The sequence below is a fragment of the Cavia porcellus genome, unplaced genomic scaffold (genome assembly GCF_034190915.1).
Source record: "Cavia porcellus strain 051 isolate PalLab524CR breed Dunkin Hartley unplaced genomic scaffold, mCavPor4.1 scaffold_9, whole genome shotgun sequence".
In the NCBI taxonomy this organism is placed as follows: domain Eukaryota; kingdom Metazoa; phylum Chordata; class Mammalia; order Rodentia; family Caviidae; genus Cavia; species Cavia porcellus.
Genome location: NW_026947492.1, coordinates 64,618,302 through 64,637,881, shown reverse-complemented (window position 1 = coordinate 64,637,881; position 19,580 = coordinate 64,618,302). Strand labels below are relative to the sequence as shown.

Here is a 19,580-nt window from a genome sequence, read left to right as displayed (position 1 = left end):
TGGGAAATATCACAGTTGAAGCAATGAGAAGGTAAAAAGGAAAAGTTTACCTAGAAAAATGTTTGCCACAGTAGATAGTGGGAAGTAATAGTAGAAATTGGGCAGAGTACAAATTTGGAGTAGGTATGATAAATGGTCAAATTCTAATATGCAACATATAGAATATAGTTAGTAATGTTTATTGTATACTGACAAATTGCTTACTTTTTTTCAGTGTTCTCAATGCAAACTCGGATCCTTTGTTGCAATCTTAACTGTTCACATGGCACACACTTCTGTTCCAGTATTTGGCTCATTTTAATTTGGGAAATATTTCTTACATAAGATTCATTATATTTTTCCTCCTTTCTCGTGTGAAGTTGGGGAAAATATGTAATTTGAACTGGCTGTAAATACATCTTGCTTGTACTCACAGGCGATAACTTTGAAGGATAAGAAAAATAGTGAAGAACATCTTTCATCATTTTCCAGATAACCCAACGGTCACCATGGTGTTCTGGAATAACAGTGATACCACGGAGCCCATATTTTTCCTAAAGGGTTTCCCTGGGCTGGAGTATGCCCATTTCTGGCTCTCCCTCCCACTCTGTCTGGCGTATTTGGTAGCACTTACTGGCAATATTACCATCTTCTCTGTCATTTGGCTAGACTCTTCACTCCATCAGCCCATGTATTCCTTCCTTTCCATCTTGGCAGTTACTGACCTGAGCATGTCCATGTCCACAATTCCCACAATGCTTGCTGTGCTGTGGTTCGATGTTCGGGAAATCCAGGCAAGTGCTTGCTATGCTCAGCTCTTCTTCATCCACACATTCACATTTCTGGAGTCCTCGGTGCTACTAGCGATGGCCTTTGACCGTTTTGTTGCAATCTGCCGCCCGTTGCACTATTCTACCATCCTCACCAACAGTGCAATTGGGAAAATTGGTTTGGCCTGCTTGCTGCGAAGCATGGCAGTTGTCCTACCCACACCCTTGCTCCTGAGACGCTATCACTACTGCCATGCCAATGTCCTCTCCCATGCTTTCTGCTTGCACCAAGATGTCCTGAAATTATCCTGCTCAAATGCCAAGGTGAACAGCATTTATGGACTGTGTGTAGTTATTGTCACTCTGGGTGTGGATTCAGTCTTCATACTTCTTTCCTACGCTCTGATTCTGAATGCTGTGCTTCGTATTGCCTCTCATGAAGAGCAGCTCAAAGCACTCAACACATGTGTATCCCATCTCTGTGTGGTGCTCATCTTTTTTGTCCCAGTTATTGGGGTGTCAATGGTCCATCGCTTTGGGAAACATCTGCCTCCCATAGTCCATGTCCTCATGGCTGACATCTACCTGCTGCTTCCTCCAGTGCTTAACCCTGTCGTCTATAGTGTCAGGACTAAGCAGATCCGTCTGGGAATTCTACACACGTTCAGATTAGGGAAGAGGTGTTAAAGAGACTCTGTTTAGTTTTATCACTGAAAATTTTCCTGAAACAGAAAGTACTCTGTCATGGACTGTGATGAGTCTTGGAATGGACTGCCCAGATTCTGCCTCATAGGAATTAAAGTCTCAGCAGCTGGTAGTGCTTCTTCCAGGAGACAGCACTGAACTACCAATGCCTTCAAGCTTGATTCAGTTTGAGAAATGTGTCTTTACCAAAACCAACATCCAACCAATGACAAAGGTTTAAAAGATCACAGGAGCCTTATGCTTTCAGGCCGATGCAGAAAACTGGTCTGAAAATTTTAGTTTCTGAACTCAGATGATCAAACCAGCATATAAGGATGGCCAGTGGAAACAATACTCTTGCTTTGAAGAAAATATTTTTAATTTCATGTTTTTTGATATTTTATTCTCTGTGTACTCTTCTAGTGATATATTTGATGCTTATAATGATTTCAAATTTAAAAGTAAATCTAGTTCTTTTTTTATATTTTGAGAGTTTTTTTTCAAGTAATGTTTGCCTACCATGTTATTCAACTTCCACCTATAAGACAAAATTCATGCTGTAATTTCAGTTTTTTCATACCTGCATAAATCTTTATTAATTTTGTCAGGGAATTAACTTTAAGAAAGGATAAAGATAATATTGTATGCACACTGTAGTTTGGGGAAAATATTCAAAGAAAGAGGTAAATTTGGGACAAGGGAGGTTCTCCCCAAGTCAAAAGTTGTGACTTCCCTGGCGGATATGTCATTTCAGCCCACTGGATGCCCAAGAAGTGCATTCTGTGGTTTGGACAGAAAACAAACAGCCCTCTATGGAATACGTGGGCCAATGCTGGCAACTAAAATCCCCTTTCAGAGCCAGGAAACAAGAAGTTTTCCTCCGCAGTATGGTTGTGCTAAAGTTAGCCAGCAAGTAAATAGTTGGGACTGAAAAAAATTGACATTTTTTTTTTTTTCTTTTTAAAGTACAGATATGCTGGAAATCATGGTTTAGACTAACAAACTGAACACACAACTTGACGTTACAGACAGGTTCTGGTTGGGAAGATTAATGGTGAAATAACCCCAAGACTCAGTGAAAATCTAGCTAGGGATATTGCTGAAATTCAATGGGGTGAATGCCATTAAATGTCTCCCGCACTTACTTCTGCCATTTGCATGACAAAAAGAAGAAAATTCAAACAAGTACTTATAGGCCTATCCTGCATGTTTTCCTACAGCATCCTCTACTGGCCGAAAAATATATCATGCTACTTGTGTAGGTAAAAAAATGTTCACTGTGAGCGGTTGCATTGTCACAGCAGAGGCACTAAAGATAACTGTTTTAAGCTGATGTGAATACATATGTAACTTCCACATTTGCTGATATAGTCAATGATACTGTTTTGTGAAATTTTTGAAAGTCAGCTGGCCTCACTTTTTCCATTTGGATATAGAAACTGTGTAGAATTTTTGATTTTTATAGCTTATCAAGACAGACTTCTGATAGGGTTCACTTAGAGTCATTTACTGGTTAAAGTAGCATCCCTGCACGTTATGGTCACCTTTGACATGCAATGTGATACATCCATCTAGAGCCATTAGGGGTCTGTCTCTTTACTTCTATGGGACAATGATTTTCTAGCCTTGTCTAAATTCAATACTGTATTTAATTACTATGATTTTATGTGAAGCTTTATTGTAGGGCAGTGTCCAGCAATTTCAGAGATTATTCTACTTCAAATTGTTGTGATCATTTTTGGTATTTGTATTTCTACATTAAAATTTAGATAGAGTGTTCAATTTCTGCAAAAGTTTAAGTTCAATTTATTAGGAAATTTGGGATAAATAATCATATTAAAATAAGTACTCTCATTCATATGGTATGTCTCTTCATCGAATTGGATGATCATAAATTTCTCTCAACTATCTTTGAAATTTTAGGTGTACAAATCTTGCAAATCTTTCATTAGTTTATTGCTCTGGTTTTCTTTTTTTTTTTTTTTTTTTTTTTTTTTTTTTTTTTTTTGGTCTTTTTCATTTTTATTGGTACCAGGGATCGAATTTACGACTGCCTGCTTGCAAGGCAGGCGCTTATGCCGCTGAGCTAAATCCCCAGCCCCGCTCTGTATTTTTATACTTCTATAATTTTATGCTTTAAAATTTAGCTTGTATTTACTGTTGCTGTTTTAGGATAGAAATATACATATTTACACTGAAGAGTTAATTTCCTGGTTCTCATGACATCTTTAGATTACTTTGTGCTGACTGTAGTTCACACATATTATTTGTGAATTATAATGAAAGTATGCTTCTTTCTAAACTTTCTATTTTTCTCACACAAATAAATCAACAGATCTCTAGGAAATTTCTTTTTGCTTGTGTCTGGGAAAACTGACTAATATTTTATAAGTAGGATTGATATTTATTATAGTTTTTAAGACAAACTAAAGAAATTATTTTCTGCTTCTAATTTAGCAAATTATTAACACTGAATTTTGTCAAGCATTTTTCTTATAAATCTAGATTAAGATTATAAATAAAATTATTGTTATACAAATTATGATTTCCTCCTTTTATGTTAATTCAGTGAGTTTTCTCTGTTAATTTTTGAAGTAAAATGAGTGTGATGTCCAAATTAAGCTAAAAAATGTATTAAAATTCTTGTAGGGGGAGTTGTGTGTGCATGAGCAGTTCAATTTATTAATAGTATTTCTTTGGTTTTGAGTTTGTAATCAATTTTGGGGTCATAATGGTCTTACTTCTTTAATACTCTCATCCTACTTTGAATACAAACCATGATTGATTCACAAAGGTCTCCAATAAATGATCTCTCTCTTTTTCTGCCACTCTTTAGTTAAATGTTTCAGATGATCTATTAAGAACAGTGTGTTTAGGTAGGGTTTCATTACTTCATAATTGTTAGATAAGACTTATCAAGAAAGAAACAAATTCTTGATACTTTACAATACACTAATTTGAGATAAATACTTCCATTTTCTGTTTTAATTATTGATCTGTCTTCTTCTCTTGTTTCCTTAACCTGCACCATATGTTAGAATGTTTGAATGCAACTTTCATGCCAATTAGTCTCTGTTCTATTTTTCTGGGCTTTTTTTTTTTTATCTTTTTCCTTGATATTTCACTTTAGTTTTTAGCAAAATCTTATGTGGCTAAAGATTTGATGTTGCCTAAGTGCCTTAGAAAAGAAGTTATGGTTTCTATGCCTTGGTCCATTAAGCCTTTACCAAAGAAGGTAGCATTCTATAGCTTAATGTATTAGGATATGCTCAGTTTTAGGACCCAAAATTTTGAGACCTAATGACCAGTTTGAATTAATTTTTGTTTTTTAAACCATGCCATTCTCTGTTTTTAAGCCAACTTTCATGCATTCTCCACATGACCTCTAAGGCCCAATTTTGAAATTGTTTTTCTGTTAACACACCACATTTAAATGTTGGCATTTCCTATATCTCTCATTCACTGACTCATGCATACTCTTGCATTTTCATGAACTGTTTTATATTTGATCTAATAAGAAGATATTCCTCAGTGGGTATGATATTAAAGTAGAAAGGAAATATTCTCTCTTTGTGTAGGTAGATTTATTTAAGAGAAAACAAAACCTCCTTGTAAAACATGACATTCCTTTATTTGCCCCATCAGCCAAGTCAGGCCTATAAAAGTTCTAATTAGATTAAACCACTATGACTATGAAATTATATGGCAAATGTTTGTGAAATTCATGATATTTAATAGAATTTTGGATGGTAACAGTGTCCTGGAAAACTATGAGTATGGAAACAGTCTTTGAGAATTAAAAGAATGAACAACTTTTTAGACTGTCTTAATGAGATAGCTGGAAGTACTTCTTCACTAGAATATACATTAAGAATAAGAATATACATGTTTCTTCATGACTAAGAAGATATGAAATTCTGAAAATTGCTTTTTTTTTTTTTTTTTTTTTTTTTTTTTGGTACTGAGTATCGAACTCACGACCTTCCATTTGCCAGGCAGGCACTTAGGCCACTGAGCGAAATCTCTGACCCAAAATTCTCCGAATTCTCCAAACCCCAACCTATTCAATATAACTCAAACTTCAGAATGTTAGCTTGTGAATTAATTTTCTACAACATTATACACATTTATGAGGAGAAAGGCTTTCTTTATAAAAAGAAATGTATATGGCAATTCAATTCATGATTAAAATATTGTCTGAGGCTCATGAGTTTGGAGTCACAGAAACTATTCGGATTGTATTAATAAATGGTTATAAATTTTATGTATCTGCTTAATGTAATGGTTAGGGGTCTTGAAAGAAGCTTCTTTTCAGGACACCAAATACAGAGTCACGGCACTGATACTAAGAGCAAATAAGAAAAACCTGACATTGAAGGAACAGGAGTCAATTTGATTATCTCTTACTGAGCATTTAATGCAGTCTTCTGTGTTACATATGCTTAACTAATTGAATGTGTGTGAGAGATTGTACCAGTTGACTTTGTTATGAACTCATTCCATAGAAAAATATAAAAAGACAAAAATGCTCACTTATTATTTTAGGTTTCAAAGTTAATAATATAATTGGGGCTCACTGATAATATTTAAGGACCTACAAGCCATAATCTGTGCTTCCATAGGTCTACACATCTTATATTTTACCTTTACATTATCCTTAGACTTAAACAGAAAACTTTGAATTTTAGAGCAGTTTTCTCCTTAAAATAGAGTTTCCCACTATTGGCAGTAACCACTTTGGACTGGCTGAGTCTTTCCTGTAAGTGGCTTTCTGTCATATTATAGGATGTTTACAAGCAAACTAAGCAGCTGCATAATTTATGCCAGGAATAGTCCCCCAGTTGTGACAAGATTTATGGCACTGCCACATATATTCTGTGTAGCATAAAAAAAAAAATCTTTTAGTTGAGAATTGCAACCTAAAATCCAGAATTTTGTCATGTTAATGAATGGTTGAAGAAAAATGTGTATGGGACATGAAGTTTAAATTCCATGACATGCTCAAATAATATGATGAATCTTTAAATTTTAAAATCTTTATTACAGTAAAAGCTACAATGCCATGATTCCTCTTTGAAATATTTTCCTTTACTTGAAACACGGTTACTCCATCATTCATTATCTTTTCCATGTGAAAATGCTCTTGTTTGTGGACTAGATAGAAATAAAATGAGTTGCATAGGAATGACATCCCACCAATGTGGCCACTTTCTGAAGAAGTTTGAAGTCATCTATCTTCAGTGTTTTTAATTATGCTATTGTGACTGCTCCGATTTTTTGAAACCAGTTATCTTTAATAGTAACTTTGACTTTATAGAACAGCCAGAATCCACAGGGTCGATGAGATCACAGAGTGATGTTACTATTTCACAAATATTTCTATAAATACTGAGTCAGCAAGAAGTAATTAAAAACTTTGATGAATGATCAAAGTATTCATTACAGTAGAGGTTATATGGTCATTCATCAACTTCAAAATATTTAAAATACTCTCCCTTGCTTCATGCACAATGCAATGCATCTATATTTTTGTAATTTAAGTATTCATAATATATCCCAATCACTTCTTACATAATAAATATTTCTCAATTCCTAATGGACAGTGTGGAGTTTATGCACAATGGGCCTGCCACATGAAGATTCTTGAAAACATTATTTAACAAGAATTGATTGCTTGATTGATCTACTTTATATATTTTAGCATTTTTTTTTTCTCGGTACTGGACATCAAACTCATGTCCTTGCCCTTGTCACACAGGTGCTTACACCACTGAGCTCAATCCCTGGCTCAATACTTTAGTCCTTAACTCAAATAAAATAGTAATCTGTTGATATTTATGAAAAAGTAATAAAGTAATACTCAAGCATTAAGCAATTTAAGATAAAAATACAATGCCAAATTGTTAAACAGCTGAAATTTAGTATAATAATAATAATTACATATTGTACATAGTAGCTATGGTATGCCTGAAATTCATCATGAAATCATGTTTTAAAATCAAAACTTTACTGAAAATATTTTCAGTTGATCTGGCATTGAAGAGAATAGCAACCAAATGATGGATCTGAGAGGTAATCTACTATGTGGATCAAAATATTTTGAATATTTACATCATGACAATATAAAAAGAAGAAAAAAGGAATGGACTCTGAGAAACAACAAAAATAACGTAAATTAGTTGTAAATGGAGAGAGCAGTGGACAAAGAAGATAAGCAGAACACTGTGTTCTAACCAAAGCAGAATTGATTTGCCAAGCACAGTCCCTGCTGTCATATTTATCACCTGTGTAGTTTGTGAGTGAACAGATAAGATGTGATCTACAAATGTGCTTTGGAAGAATTCACTTTTAGTTTCATGGTAAGGATACGGGGCTATGTTTTATTGAAGCCCACCAAACCTGCATCTTTTATCCCTAACATAACATCCCAGGATTGCTCAGGGACAGCTCTATGGGTGCCTATAAATAACAGTTGTTGTTGCATATAGACAAAAACTCACTCTTTTATCAAATGAATGGTAAAAGCTTTGAGTATTATGGATCAGTTGTATATGTATCCCCTATTTTTAATTATTTAAAATTGCAATGGTAAATTCACTCATTTAATTAGTAAATTATATCTTTATTTGGACTGTTCACATTAGGTTAACAGGTTGAACTTCATTATTCTTGTCATAGGACTGTAAACATATACTAAGCTCATTGTTATTTTCCCTCAGAGGCCTTCATGAACTTCTCAGTTAGTTCCCAATCTAGGAGTCTAGACTGTCAAGCCAGCTCCTGTGTGAGCAGAAGAATTAATTTGCGAACATTTTCCTCTCTTGGTGGGTACTGTGATCCTACGGGGATGACCTTGTCAAGAGGAATCCCCGCACTTCATCCGCCCCACACTGACAAAGTCCTGTTGGCAGCCTCAAGGTCCTGCAGGCTGCTAGGGAAAAGTGGCAAAGAAATGAAGCAGCCCTCACCTCCTGTGCAACTGCAGAGTCCTGCTAGCCAACTGGGAGAAGCAACAAAGAAGCAATCTGACCCCCACCCTCAGTGCACTGAGTGGAGACCTGTCATGGTTTATGTCAGTGGCCCCAAGAGTCATGCAATTGTGCATTTGTGATTGGTTCGTTGTCTAGCCCTTGGATTGGTGGTGTGAGAGCTATACTCTCCTAGGTGTGGAACCAGGATATGACATAATGCTGGGAAGGTGTGTATGTCTCTCTCTCTTGCAGAGTTTGTGCTTGCTGTTTGCAGCCACCATGAACTGCAGCTCCGTCATGCCACCCTGTCTTGGAGCCAACTGAGTATGGTCTGAAACATCCAAGAACTGTAAGAAATAAATCTTTCTTCCCTAATTTTGGGTTTCAGGTATTTTGACTCAGCAACAAGTACAAAGTAACTAAGACAAGGTCCTTTCAGCCACTGGGGAGGAACAGTAAGGAAGCAATGTGGCCCCCAACCCGCCTGCACTGGAAGGCCTGGCCTGCTGCTTGGGAGAAATGGCATGGAAACAATGTGGGCCCTATGCTCCATGGCCAGCAGAGGTCCTACTGGCCAGGGAGATTGAGCAAGAAAGCTATGCAGCCTCCCAGTGTGCTGGAAGAGGTCCTTCAGCTGGAGAGAAAGAGCAAGGAAGCCGCCTATGCCTCCTTCTCCCACATCCCTAAGCAGCCTAATGTGACACAGGCTGAGATGATAATAACTTAAATAACTGAAGTAGGGAAATAACCTGACATATATGTTCTTTGATTGACTTTGCAGCCCTGGGGTAGCAGTCTGGGTAACTCTTTAGAGGATACCACTGTGCAGTATAGTAACAATGGTGGATTGTCTAATGTCCTATTATTATTATGCTTCATTTCATTTTACAGTTCTGTTTTACTCTCTGTAAAATAAAAATTTAAATCAATCAATAAATAAAAGAGGGGCTGGCATTTAAGAGTCATTACATGAAAGAAATTTGGTGGTGGTACAGCATAAATCTTGGCAGATTCTAAGAAGCTGAAGGCAAAATTACCATGTCTTAGTTCTGGAGTCACTGAAGAAGAGCTAGATGCCTTGCTTAGGGCATCTATGCTTTCCTGAAGAACCATTTGCTTTAGGATACTCTATGCCTTTTATACTTCCCTTATGTCCATATTCAGTGATTTTTATATGCCTACAAGAAATTTCATTTATCAATTAATTTTTCCCTCTTGATGCTCTACCATTACACCTTTTCTAGGAGTAGGCATAATTCCTTTTACACCAGTGCATTTGAAAATATATCACTATCTACTGAACACATATTCCTCCATTTCAACATAATCTGATTGGATTTATCTTGTACAGGACATTTCTCAAATTTCTACTTATGTTTTTTTTTTCTTCTTCTTGTTTTAATACGTTACAAAGTAAATTGAATTTATTCTAGATTTTTTTCCTTCTTCTAGAACTTAGCATATAATGATCCATATTATTCATGGCATTTTTTTCCTCTGGATATAACATTCATACCTATTTATCCATTGTACTACTTACTGTTAGACTTCACTGGAACCATTTTTTAAATTATCATAATTCCTAAAACGTTTCCCTGTTTGTTCGCTGCCAAATTATAGTCTGTTTTTTTAACAACAAACCTAGATCGATAAATGTAATGTGTAGAACTGGTCAAGATGATTTTAAAACTGTAATCAGCATACTAGGCCCTCTTAGATTAAGAGGATGTTCTTTATATTCAAGTATCACTTCTGGTAGAAACTTTCATTCGTTCACTGTTCTATTTAAACTTGGCTCCAACAATGAAGAGTTACTCATTACCTTTAAGTTTGTTCAATTTTATTTGCTTACATTCATAATACAGTTGTTCTGACTTTTCACAGCTTTGCTTTTTACTGTTTGTTCATTTGCCATCAATCTTGATCTAAAAGTTAAATGGAAAATTCTAGATATAATAAATTCATAATTTAAAAAATATATTAATGAATTTTGTTTTTAGTTATTACTATCACTGCACCTAATTCATTAATTAAACTTGATCATTATTATATAAGTGTAGGAAGATTTGTCAGTCTATGGTCTCAAGCATCCAATTGGGTCTTGGAATATATCGCTAAGCAAAAAGGCCATCTGCTGTGCTCTCTAATGTACTTCTTCATGTACATGGGCATCAGTCCATACAAGATGCACATTACAGCCCTTTGGTTCCACTCATATTTGTCATTTGAAATTAAGAATGACCATCCATAAATACCCTTAACTTCCCTAGATGAACTTCATTCCTATTTTTATCCTGTGTTTTCATATCACCTTTAAAGCAACATTTAATTTCTGTTCCCTTTGTAATAATTTGTAAGTATTTGAACATCATTTTATGTATTTGTCAAGTTTTAGCACAACTAGCTATTCATTATCATGTGCATTATTAAAGAATAAATAAATTTTTAAGTGATAAATACAGATAGTAATTAAATGATAATAATTAAACTTAATGATTTAAACACCAAATATAGACAAATGCATGAAAGCCTTTGTTGTTGGAATACCGACTTTAACCATAATTTCTCATATTCATATCTCTCCACTTAAACTGAGGGTGACTCCATCAGCACAATGTCTGTCTTCAATGGTTCTGCCCTGTATCCTAGCTTCCAACAGGCTTCTTGGGCCTTGAAAGCGTGTACACATTGATTTCCCTCCCCATCCTCATGGTTTACACCACTTCCATTGTAGGGAATATTACCATCCTCTTCATTATCAGGACAGAGTTCTCGCTTCACCAACCAATGTACTACTTCCTCTCAATGCTGGCACTCACTGACCTGTGCCTATCCACCACCACCTTGCCCACTATGTTTAGTGTCTTTAAGTTCCATGCTCGGGAAATTCCTTTTGATGCTTGTCTGCTCCAGATGTACTTCATCCATGATTTCTCAATAATGGAGTCAGCTGTTCTGTTAGCCATGGCCTTTGACCACTTTGTAGCAATCCGAGAACCTCTGCACTATGCGACCATTTTAACCAATGATGTGATCATTGGGATTGGGTTGGCAATAGCTGGAAGAGCCTTAGCCCTGGTGTTTCCGGCTTCCTTCCTGCTGAAGAGACTCCAATATCATGCAGTCAATGTTCTTTCCTACCCCTTCTGCCTGCATCAGGACCTCATAATGACAACCATGTCCAGCCGTCGTGTGAGCAGTATCTATGCCCTCATGGTTGTTATCTGCTCCATGGGACTTGATTCAGTGCTTCTCCTCCTGTCCTATCTCCTCATCCTGGGCACAGTGTTGAGTATAGCCTCCAAAGCAGAGAGAGTGAGAGCACTCAGTGCTTGCATTTCCCACCTCTGCGCCGTGCTCACCTTCGACACACACATGATTGGCCTCTCTATGATCCGCTGCTATGGGCAGAGTGTGTCTCCGGTTGTCCACGTGCTCATGGCCAATGTATACTTGCTGGTGCCGCCTCTCATGAATCCTGTTGTCTATCGTGTAAAGACCAAGCAGATTCGTGACAGAATCCTCAAGAAATTCAAGGAACATGAAATTTAGATGAAAGATACTGCAAACCCCAACTTTCCTCCCATCTCTTCTATATGTATGAGAATATTTATCAATGTTGTCTTGAAAATGTAACTGATTCCAAAAATAATTTTCCTTGAAGACCTGTATCTAAACCTGAATGACAGCAAAAGCTAGTATTTTTAAATAGATAGTAAAGGCCTTACTTTATTTTAAAATGAGATTATTTATTATGTGTTTTGAATACCATCAAGTCCTAAATATTTAAATATCAAGATAACTATAATAGACTCTTTGATCTGGATACTCTTCTAATGCACCTTCATTACTGTGAAAATATGTGAAATACATTTTACATCTGTTGAAATCCGAACAAGAATAGCTGTTATCAAAATAAAATATCACCTGCATGAAATGTAGCAGATTTTCAGAAGGATAAAGTGGAGTAAACCTGGACCAAGTTACTTGAACTTAATTTGATAGCTCTTGAGTAATGCAGATCTAGTGAACTTGCTCTTTTAGGAACCTACAGATGCTTTTCTATTATGGTAGGTACAGACATTTTGTGTTCTTCATTTGGTCCATTTTGTCAAGTTGAGCTCTCAGCACATTTCTCAGATTTTTATAGAAGTAAACACAGGTTCCATATCCTCAAATGTGCTGTCTGAAAGCTATATTGAGAGAAACGCAGTCCTAGAGTTCCTGCATCTCCTGCTGATACTGTCCCATAATGCTTTCCCCAGATCCCAAAGTCATTGTGCACTGATGTGCTCAGGATTTGTGGGGGAACTGTATGTTTCAAATCTAACTATGGGACTGACAGACACACATATTTTGAACACTAGGAACTTTATATACTTGACTCTTTGAATGGTTTTGTTTTCAATAAATGTGATTCAATGAAATATCTTTACATCCTCTTAAAAATTACATAACTCATATTGTATCATTAACGTATTTTTGTGTCCAGTGGCTCAGTTTCATCCCCTTCTATTCTAAATTCCATATGCTATTTTCTGAGTTTCACTTTTGTGATTCTACTGGAATTGAACTTTAAAATATTTACAATAATCTGCTTGTTATTAATTCAGTATTCAAATCTTTCATTTAAATCTCTCTTTTCCTTCTAAAATAAACTTAGTTATAATAATTTTAGATTTACAGAAAAATATAAGTGCATATATTTCTTATATATAATGCATCAATTTTCTTTTATTAAAATTTGACATTAATGTGTAATATTTATGAAATTAAGGAAACATATTGATAGTCTTTTAACAACATTATATATTTTATTTTCTTCTGATTCCAGTTTTAATGTGAGATGGGCTTTTAGTAAGTGAAAAAATTTCCCAGACTGGACTGCAGCTAATTACCCTCATGCTTCAGCCTCCAGATTGCTGAGATTGCTGAGATTACTGGTGTGAGTCACCAGTCCCAGCTTCTTAACTTCTTCTTAATGCTATGAGACTCTCAGACTTTTCCACTTTTGAATTTTTGGAAGTGCTCAAGGTTAGTTAGGAATTTTGTGAAACGTCACATTCCTGAGATTTCTCTTTGCTTATCTCACAAGTGCATTAGGATTATGTGTTCTGAAGAGAAAGACAGCAGAGGTGGAAAACGTTGAATATCACTTTTGTTGTGTGCCTGCATCATGTGACTAGGGTAGGGTCCATATTGCTTCTCCTTTATGAAGTTGACCTTCTTAAAAAAAAAATCTCTCTTTCTAGGTAGCTAGTACATGGCATTGTGATACAGCACTTTTCCAGTACATGGCAGACCATGTTTTGCCTCTGATAACAACAAAACATAGAATAAAGAACATGAACGAAAATGCTACTTCCATGCACCACTTTTTGACAGATAGGCAATATGCACAATTTATACTGAAACAGTGGGTACTCATATTTCACTTCATTAACAACAGAGCTTATGCAAAAATCAATAAATATTCTTTTGAACATTTATATTCTAGAATCATTCATTTGTCTAAGAAGCCATGGTTCACCATAATTTCCTTGCCTTCTTGTTCTATATGTAACACTTCCCAAAGATGAATGAATTTATTGTGTACCATGAATATACACTAATAAATACTTTGGGAATAAAATTTAGTGACATAAAAACAGTATTGGATCTGTAGTCACGAATGCTTATTTTCTACTTTCTAATAGTGTTTATCTGCTGCCAGCCATTCTCACCAGTCAAAATAGGAAGATATGTGTGTATCATAAAGTGTTCAGGAGCCATATCTATGACTATTTCTATATGTGGTTACACTTAAGCAAAATATGAATTTATGTTGATACTACCATATGTAACAATTCTACTGTTCTCTCTTGCTTATATCTCTTACTCTAAAAGTAGTAACTCATGTTCCAATCATCTACCATCTAGGTCCAAATTTCTCCATGTCCAGTATATAAATATAGCAATATCAGCGTTGTACCTTGGAGAAAAGTCATTTGTGATTTATGTGAGTTGGGAACAGTTTCCCCTACACTGCAAATTGATTGTCATCCTTGTAACAAGTCTCAGGAATATTTTAATTTTAATAAATTTAGAATGTCCGTTTTATCTTCAGGAATTGTGCTTTTCTTGTTTCCAGAATAAAGGACACCAGTATTTTCTCCTACATTATCTTTTAAAGTAATGTAGCATTTATTTTATTTTTAGGTTTAAATTTTTCATTTTTAGATTTATCATACATGTTTTGTATTAAATTTAATTAAAAGTAGGTTCTGCATCTAAATTCTGCTTTTCATATATTATTTCAAATTTTCTCTGTGACAAATGTGAATAAAAACCATCCTTTTCCCATGGAATTGCTTTTGCTCACTTCATGTACTAATAGAATACAATTTTAAAAAGAAACAAAGCACTACAAAAAGAGTAAAAGGATTAGATCATATCTTTGTATATATTTCTATTAATCAGTGTATCTATTTTGTCAATACCTCATTGTTTCATTTCTGCAACTTTATTGTATGTATTAAAGTTGAGTAACAAGAGTACTTGTCATAGCTTGTGTATAGATATCATCCCAAAGGCTCATGAAGTCATAGGTGGCCGGGTCTAGGTGTGTGACACTGAAATTGTTTCATGTTGCACTGCTAGGGTCATGGGCACTAGGATTAAAAGTATGAGTGCTACCCACCGTGAATAGCTGGGTAAGATAAAAGGGGAAGACAGATGCTGGAATGGCCCTTTGCTTGCTTGCTTGCGTTTGCTGTGTTCTGCTCGCTTGCCATGAACCAGTTCTCCTTTGTGATGTTCCTTTGCAGTGCCACCTGCCTTGGAGCCAGGTGATTATGAACTGAAACTTCTACAGACTGGGAGCTTTCCCTCTTGCCCTGTGAGTGCTGGTTAGTTGGCTGCAGCAAGAAGAAAAGTAACTAAGACTATCCTCCAACGTGTTCTAATGGTTTTCTCTGTCATTCTGGCTGTTCTGTGAGAGGGAAAAAACCCTCTCTCTCTCTCTCTCTCTCTCTCTCTCTCTCTCTCTCTCTCTCTCTCTCTCTCTCTCGTTCTCTCTCCCTCTCTCTCTCTCTAGATATATATATATATGTGTGTGTGTGTGTGTGTAAATATAATACATACATATGATTATAATTGTAAAAATATATTAAAATAGAATAGAATTATTTCAGTAACTGCATGATCATCACTGGAGATCAATTGTGTTAATTTTTATTTGGTTTTGTGATTCTATATCTTGTCTTTATCTTAATACATCCTTTATGAATTCAAGATATCTTCAGGAGGTTTGAATTTTAGATGCTTCCTCATTTACACAGAGAAAAAAAAAAACAACCAAAAATGCCACTGACTAAATACTTTAAGGTCTGCTTTTAATTGGATGAAAAATCTTGACTGAAACAAAGGCAATATTTTCTTCTATATGCATAGAAAAACAAAATCTGTGAAAGTGAAGATGTTTTAAATATTTGTGTAGAATGTTGGAGAAGACATTCAAAATCAGATGTAATATATTCTTATGATTGCAGTCAATGTTTCTCAGAAACCTCAATTATATAATAAAATGATCTAAGTTTGTACCAAGAGTTGGTAGTATGAGTGATCCCTCAACATGTTTTTCACAAATCATATCTATGGATTAATTCTTGTGAGCAGAAATCTAAAACAAAACAAATCATTATAAAAATACTACATTTTAAGGCATAATAAATATGTAAGACATTATTCTAGGTGCCTCAAGAAGTTTTATTTATGTCTCATATTTACCTAACAAATGAAATACTATTATTCCCATTTTATATATAAAGAAATTTAGATGTACGAACAATGTCGAAGTCATCTAAAGTTCCAGAGCTTGCATATGATGAAGCCAAGATTTATGCTTCAGCAGCAAGATATTTAGTAGAAATTTAGGGCCTAAAATTTTAGTTACTTATCAATAGTATTTTTTCAAATAGGCAGTGGTAATGAAAAATTCATGTCTAGGTCAGTTTGCGTGAAATATTATGGTTCTGTGTCTTTATGTCAATTAAGGGAAAAAAATCTAAGCACTTAAGTAGTTAAGAAAAAAACCTGTCATTGAGAAGAAGCAGTGTTAATATTATTATTACTGCTAGTCTTACTATTATTAGGTTCAGGGATCAAACTCACTACCTCACGCTTGCCAGGCAGGCATTTATGCCACTGAGCTAAATTATCAGCCTAAAAACAGTATTAGTAAGAGCTAGATTTTTAAAAAAAGAGCTTTTCTACTGCCTAAAATGTCCACAATTAAATTTGCGAGTTTCTTGTCTGTATAGAAGTACCAGGAGTTTCACACTTATGTAAAGCAAGAGTTATATTTTTAATCCTTAATTTTAGTTGTTCCCCATTTGTATTAGAACAAGTTTGAAGTACAGAACAATTGTATTGCTGTGGGGAATTGGTACATGCACATAACAAACCTTAATTCTTTCATTTCCTTTCCCCTCACTTCCCCTTCCTTTCAACTCTTGGTCCCCTCCCCTCCTGCAAAGGATCTGTCTCCCTAATTATTTATTTCTTTATATTGTCAAAACAAATGGCAATAGTTATGTGTTTAGTCTACACTACTTTATATTTCCTCTGTACACAAATTCATCCAGCTTTGCTTGTGCTCTCAATGTCTTTTCTTATTTTGCAGGAGAAGATCTAGAGGCCTTGAGCAGTCTCCGAGGACTCAGTCTCCGATGTCTACCTAAAGCTGAGAATTAAAAAGGGGCCTCAGGTGGTAGAAATCTATCACAAAGTTATATTGCCAGTGCTGCCCATAAAACGGACCAGGTAGTGTGCTTCTCGGTGCTCTGTGGAAGGATGAGGTGGTTTCTGGAGAGTGATGTGGTCACACATGGAAAGAAGTATGGGCAGTGCAGGCTGAGATCAGGTCTGTGTGGCCAACATACACCCAGCAGGAAAAGTTAAGTGTGAAATCACAGCACCTTTCTATGAAATCACAATACTGAAAAATAGTGAGTATGTATTATTCATAAATAACATATATTCAGTTAAATGTTATATACAAAACTTCTCATGAAGATTCAGACATAAAATCTTATTAATTCCATGCAATAAATTCAGTTTCCATAGGAAGAAGAATTAATGAGCCTGGTAGACACATAATGTTGAGACAGGCTCCTAAATTAAGCACAAAGTAAGTAACAGGGACTCCACACCATTGATTTTACCCCTATCTTTCTGATGGACAATGATATTTTAATTGGTCAGATTGTCTGTGGTTTTGTAGAAACAAGTAAGACTTTGCAGTATTTTTGTTATCTGTGCTCAAACACATTCAAAAATGGGAAATTTAATTGTCATTGTCTTATTTTATTTTCTTACTGGTAAGAAAAACGAGATACTTAAAAATGTGGTTAGAAATTATAGCTACTACCAAGGATGAATGTAAGTCTTTAGGCTTTATTTTGAAAATGTCTATGCTCCAGCCTATAGGAAAATTATCTATCATTCTAAGTAGCATGGCTCATTTGAAGCCCTTTGAAGGCTAATTTCATTATTACTCTCTGTTCCTTCAGACTACTGCACATATTAATTCCTTCTCTATTAAAGCACTATAATTCAACAGAACTACAAAAGGAACCTCCTAGATACAAAACAAACAGAGGCTTCGGGTTTATTTCTATATTTCTAGTATACTGAAGTGACTGGAGAAGTGAACAATTAAGTACTAGCTTCCTGGCTTAGGTAGCACACATTCTGAGAATGTTCTTGTGTGTGGTTAGTGAACAAACTTGTATCACTAGTTCATCTTACCCCTTTCCAGCTGATCCTCTGTGCAGTTGATCTGTCAGGAGCAACCGCTATTTCCACTCCAGGGCAGGATTCTCAAAAAACTAGTGCTTATCTGGGAGCATCCAGCCGTGTTGATGATTTTGTGCTTCAGTGTTGTAAAAAGCTATTGGACCTGGCCCAGGGATTTTATCAATGTGTTTATGTAAGTCAATGAGGACTTAGAAGAATTTAAGTTTCTGAGTATGGGAGTGCCTGTATTCTAGGGTTTGTGAGGTATTTTAATTATGAGTTGCTTCAGAGCATTTTAAATTTCCTTCCTGGTCTATTCACTTTGATCCATCAACTATGTTAGTGCTTACAGAGTCTCTCACAAGACTGGAGTCTCAGATTTCAATCACATTCCATTGTCTTCCAAACTAATTGGGAGGTTTAAATATTAGAAATGTGCATTAACTTTGTTCCAAGCCTCCATTTCATGATTAGAAGGCAATCAGCATGAAGAATGAAAACTCAGAATCCAATCATGTCCTAAACAATTCAGATGATTTCGAGGATGATTCAAGTGATGAGCTTCATTAATAGACTTATTTTCATAGTAAAGTGACTCCAATACTGCTGAAACTCAGGTAGCAACTTATGTAACACCTCCTTCCTCCTCTGATCTCTGTCTCTGTCTGTCTGTGTCTTTCTATCTCTGTGTCTCTCTGTCTCTTTCTCTTTCTCTCATCAAGCACTTCCCAAGCACAGGAAGAAGAATTTCATTTCCCCTATCACCACGAAATGTTGTGTTGCTGTAACAGGAGCATATTTTACCAGCCTCATTTTTCCTCCTTGAAATCCCAGGTCTGGAGAAGATGCATGGCTGGCTCTCCCTGCCTTTCTGTTCCATGTATGTTGTGGCTTTAGTGAGGAATGCCACGATTTGTCAGTCCTGAAAGACAGAGCAGTTCCTCTGAGAGCCTGTGTTCTACTTTCTGACCATCCTTTCAACAACTGACTTGGGCTCTTTCTACCACCTCTCTGCCTGACAGTATGGGTATCTTCTGGTTTGAAGAAGCTCCTGAGATTACCTTCAGAGGTTGTGTGGCTCAGATGTTTTTGGTCCACACCTTCACTGTCATGGAGGCTGAAGTCCTGATGGCCTTGGTTTTCACTGGTATGTGGCCATCTGTGCTCCACCACCATACACAATCATCTTGATATCTCGAGTGCTGGTAGGCATTGGATTCTGGAGTACAATTTGTCCAGCTTTGTGCATATTTTCCGCAACTATCTCATCTACTGGCTACATTTTTGCCACGCTCATACCATAGCCCATTCCTATTGTGAGCATATGTGCATAGCAATGTGATCCTGTAGAAATATGTGTATCAATGCTATTGTCGTCAGAGTTCCAAGGAAAACAAAA

The 19,580-nt window shown here is 35.8% G+C and overlaps 2 protein-coding genes across 2 annotated transcripts; both read left to right on the top strand.

The window, feature by feature from the left end:
- Positions 1 to 488: 488 nt before the first annotated feature.
- Positions 489 to 1,436, top strand: LOC100721409 (olfactory receptor 51L1-like). The gene has a single exon (XM_063255615.1). The coding sequence runs from the start codon at positions 489 to 491 to the stop codon at positions 1,434 to 1,436; it is 948 nt and encodes a 315-aa protein (XP_063111685.1).
- A 9,582-nt stretch (positions 1,437 to 11,018) lies between these two features.
- On the top strand, positions 11,019 to 11,956 carry LOC100736183 (olfactory receptor 51G2-like). The gene is given in 2 exon segments (XM_023563121.1): positions 11,019 to 11,055; positions 11,058 to 11,956. Coding segments are annotated over 2 exon segments (936 nt in total).
- Positions 11,957 to 19,580: the final 7,624 nt, after the last annotated feature.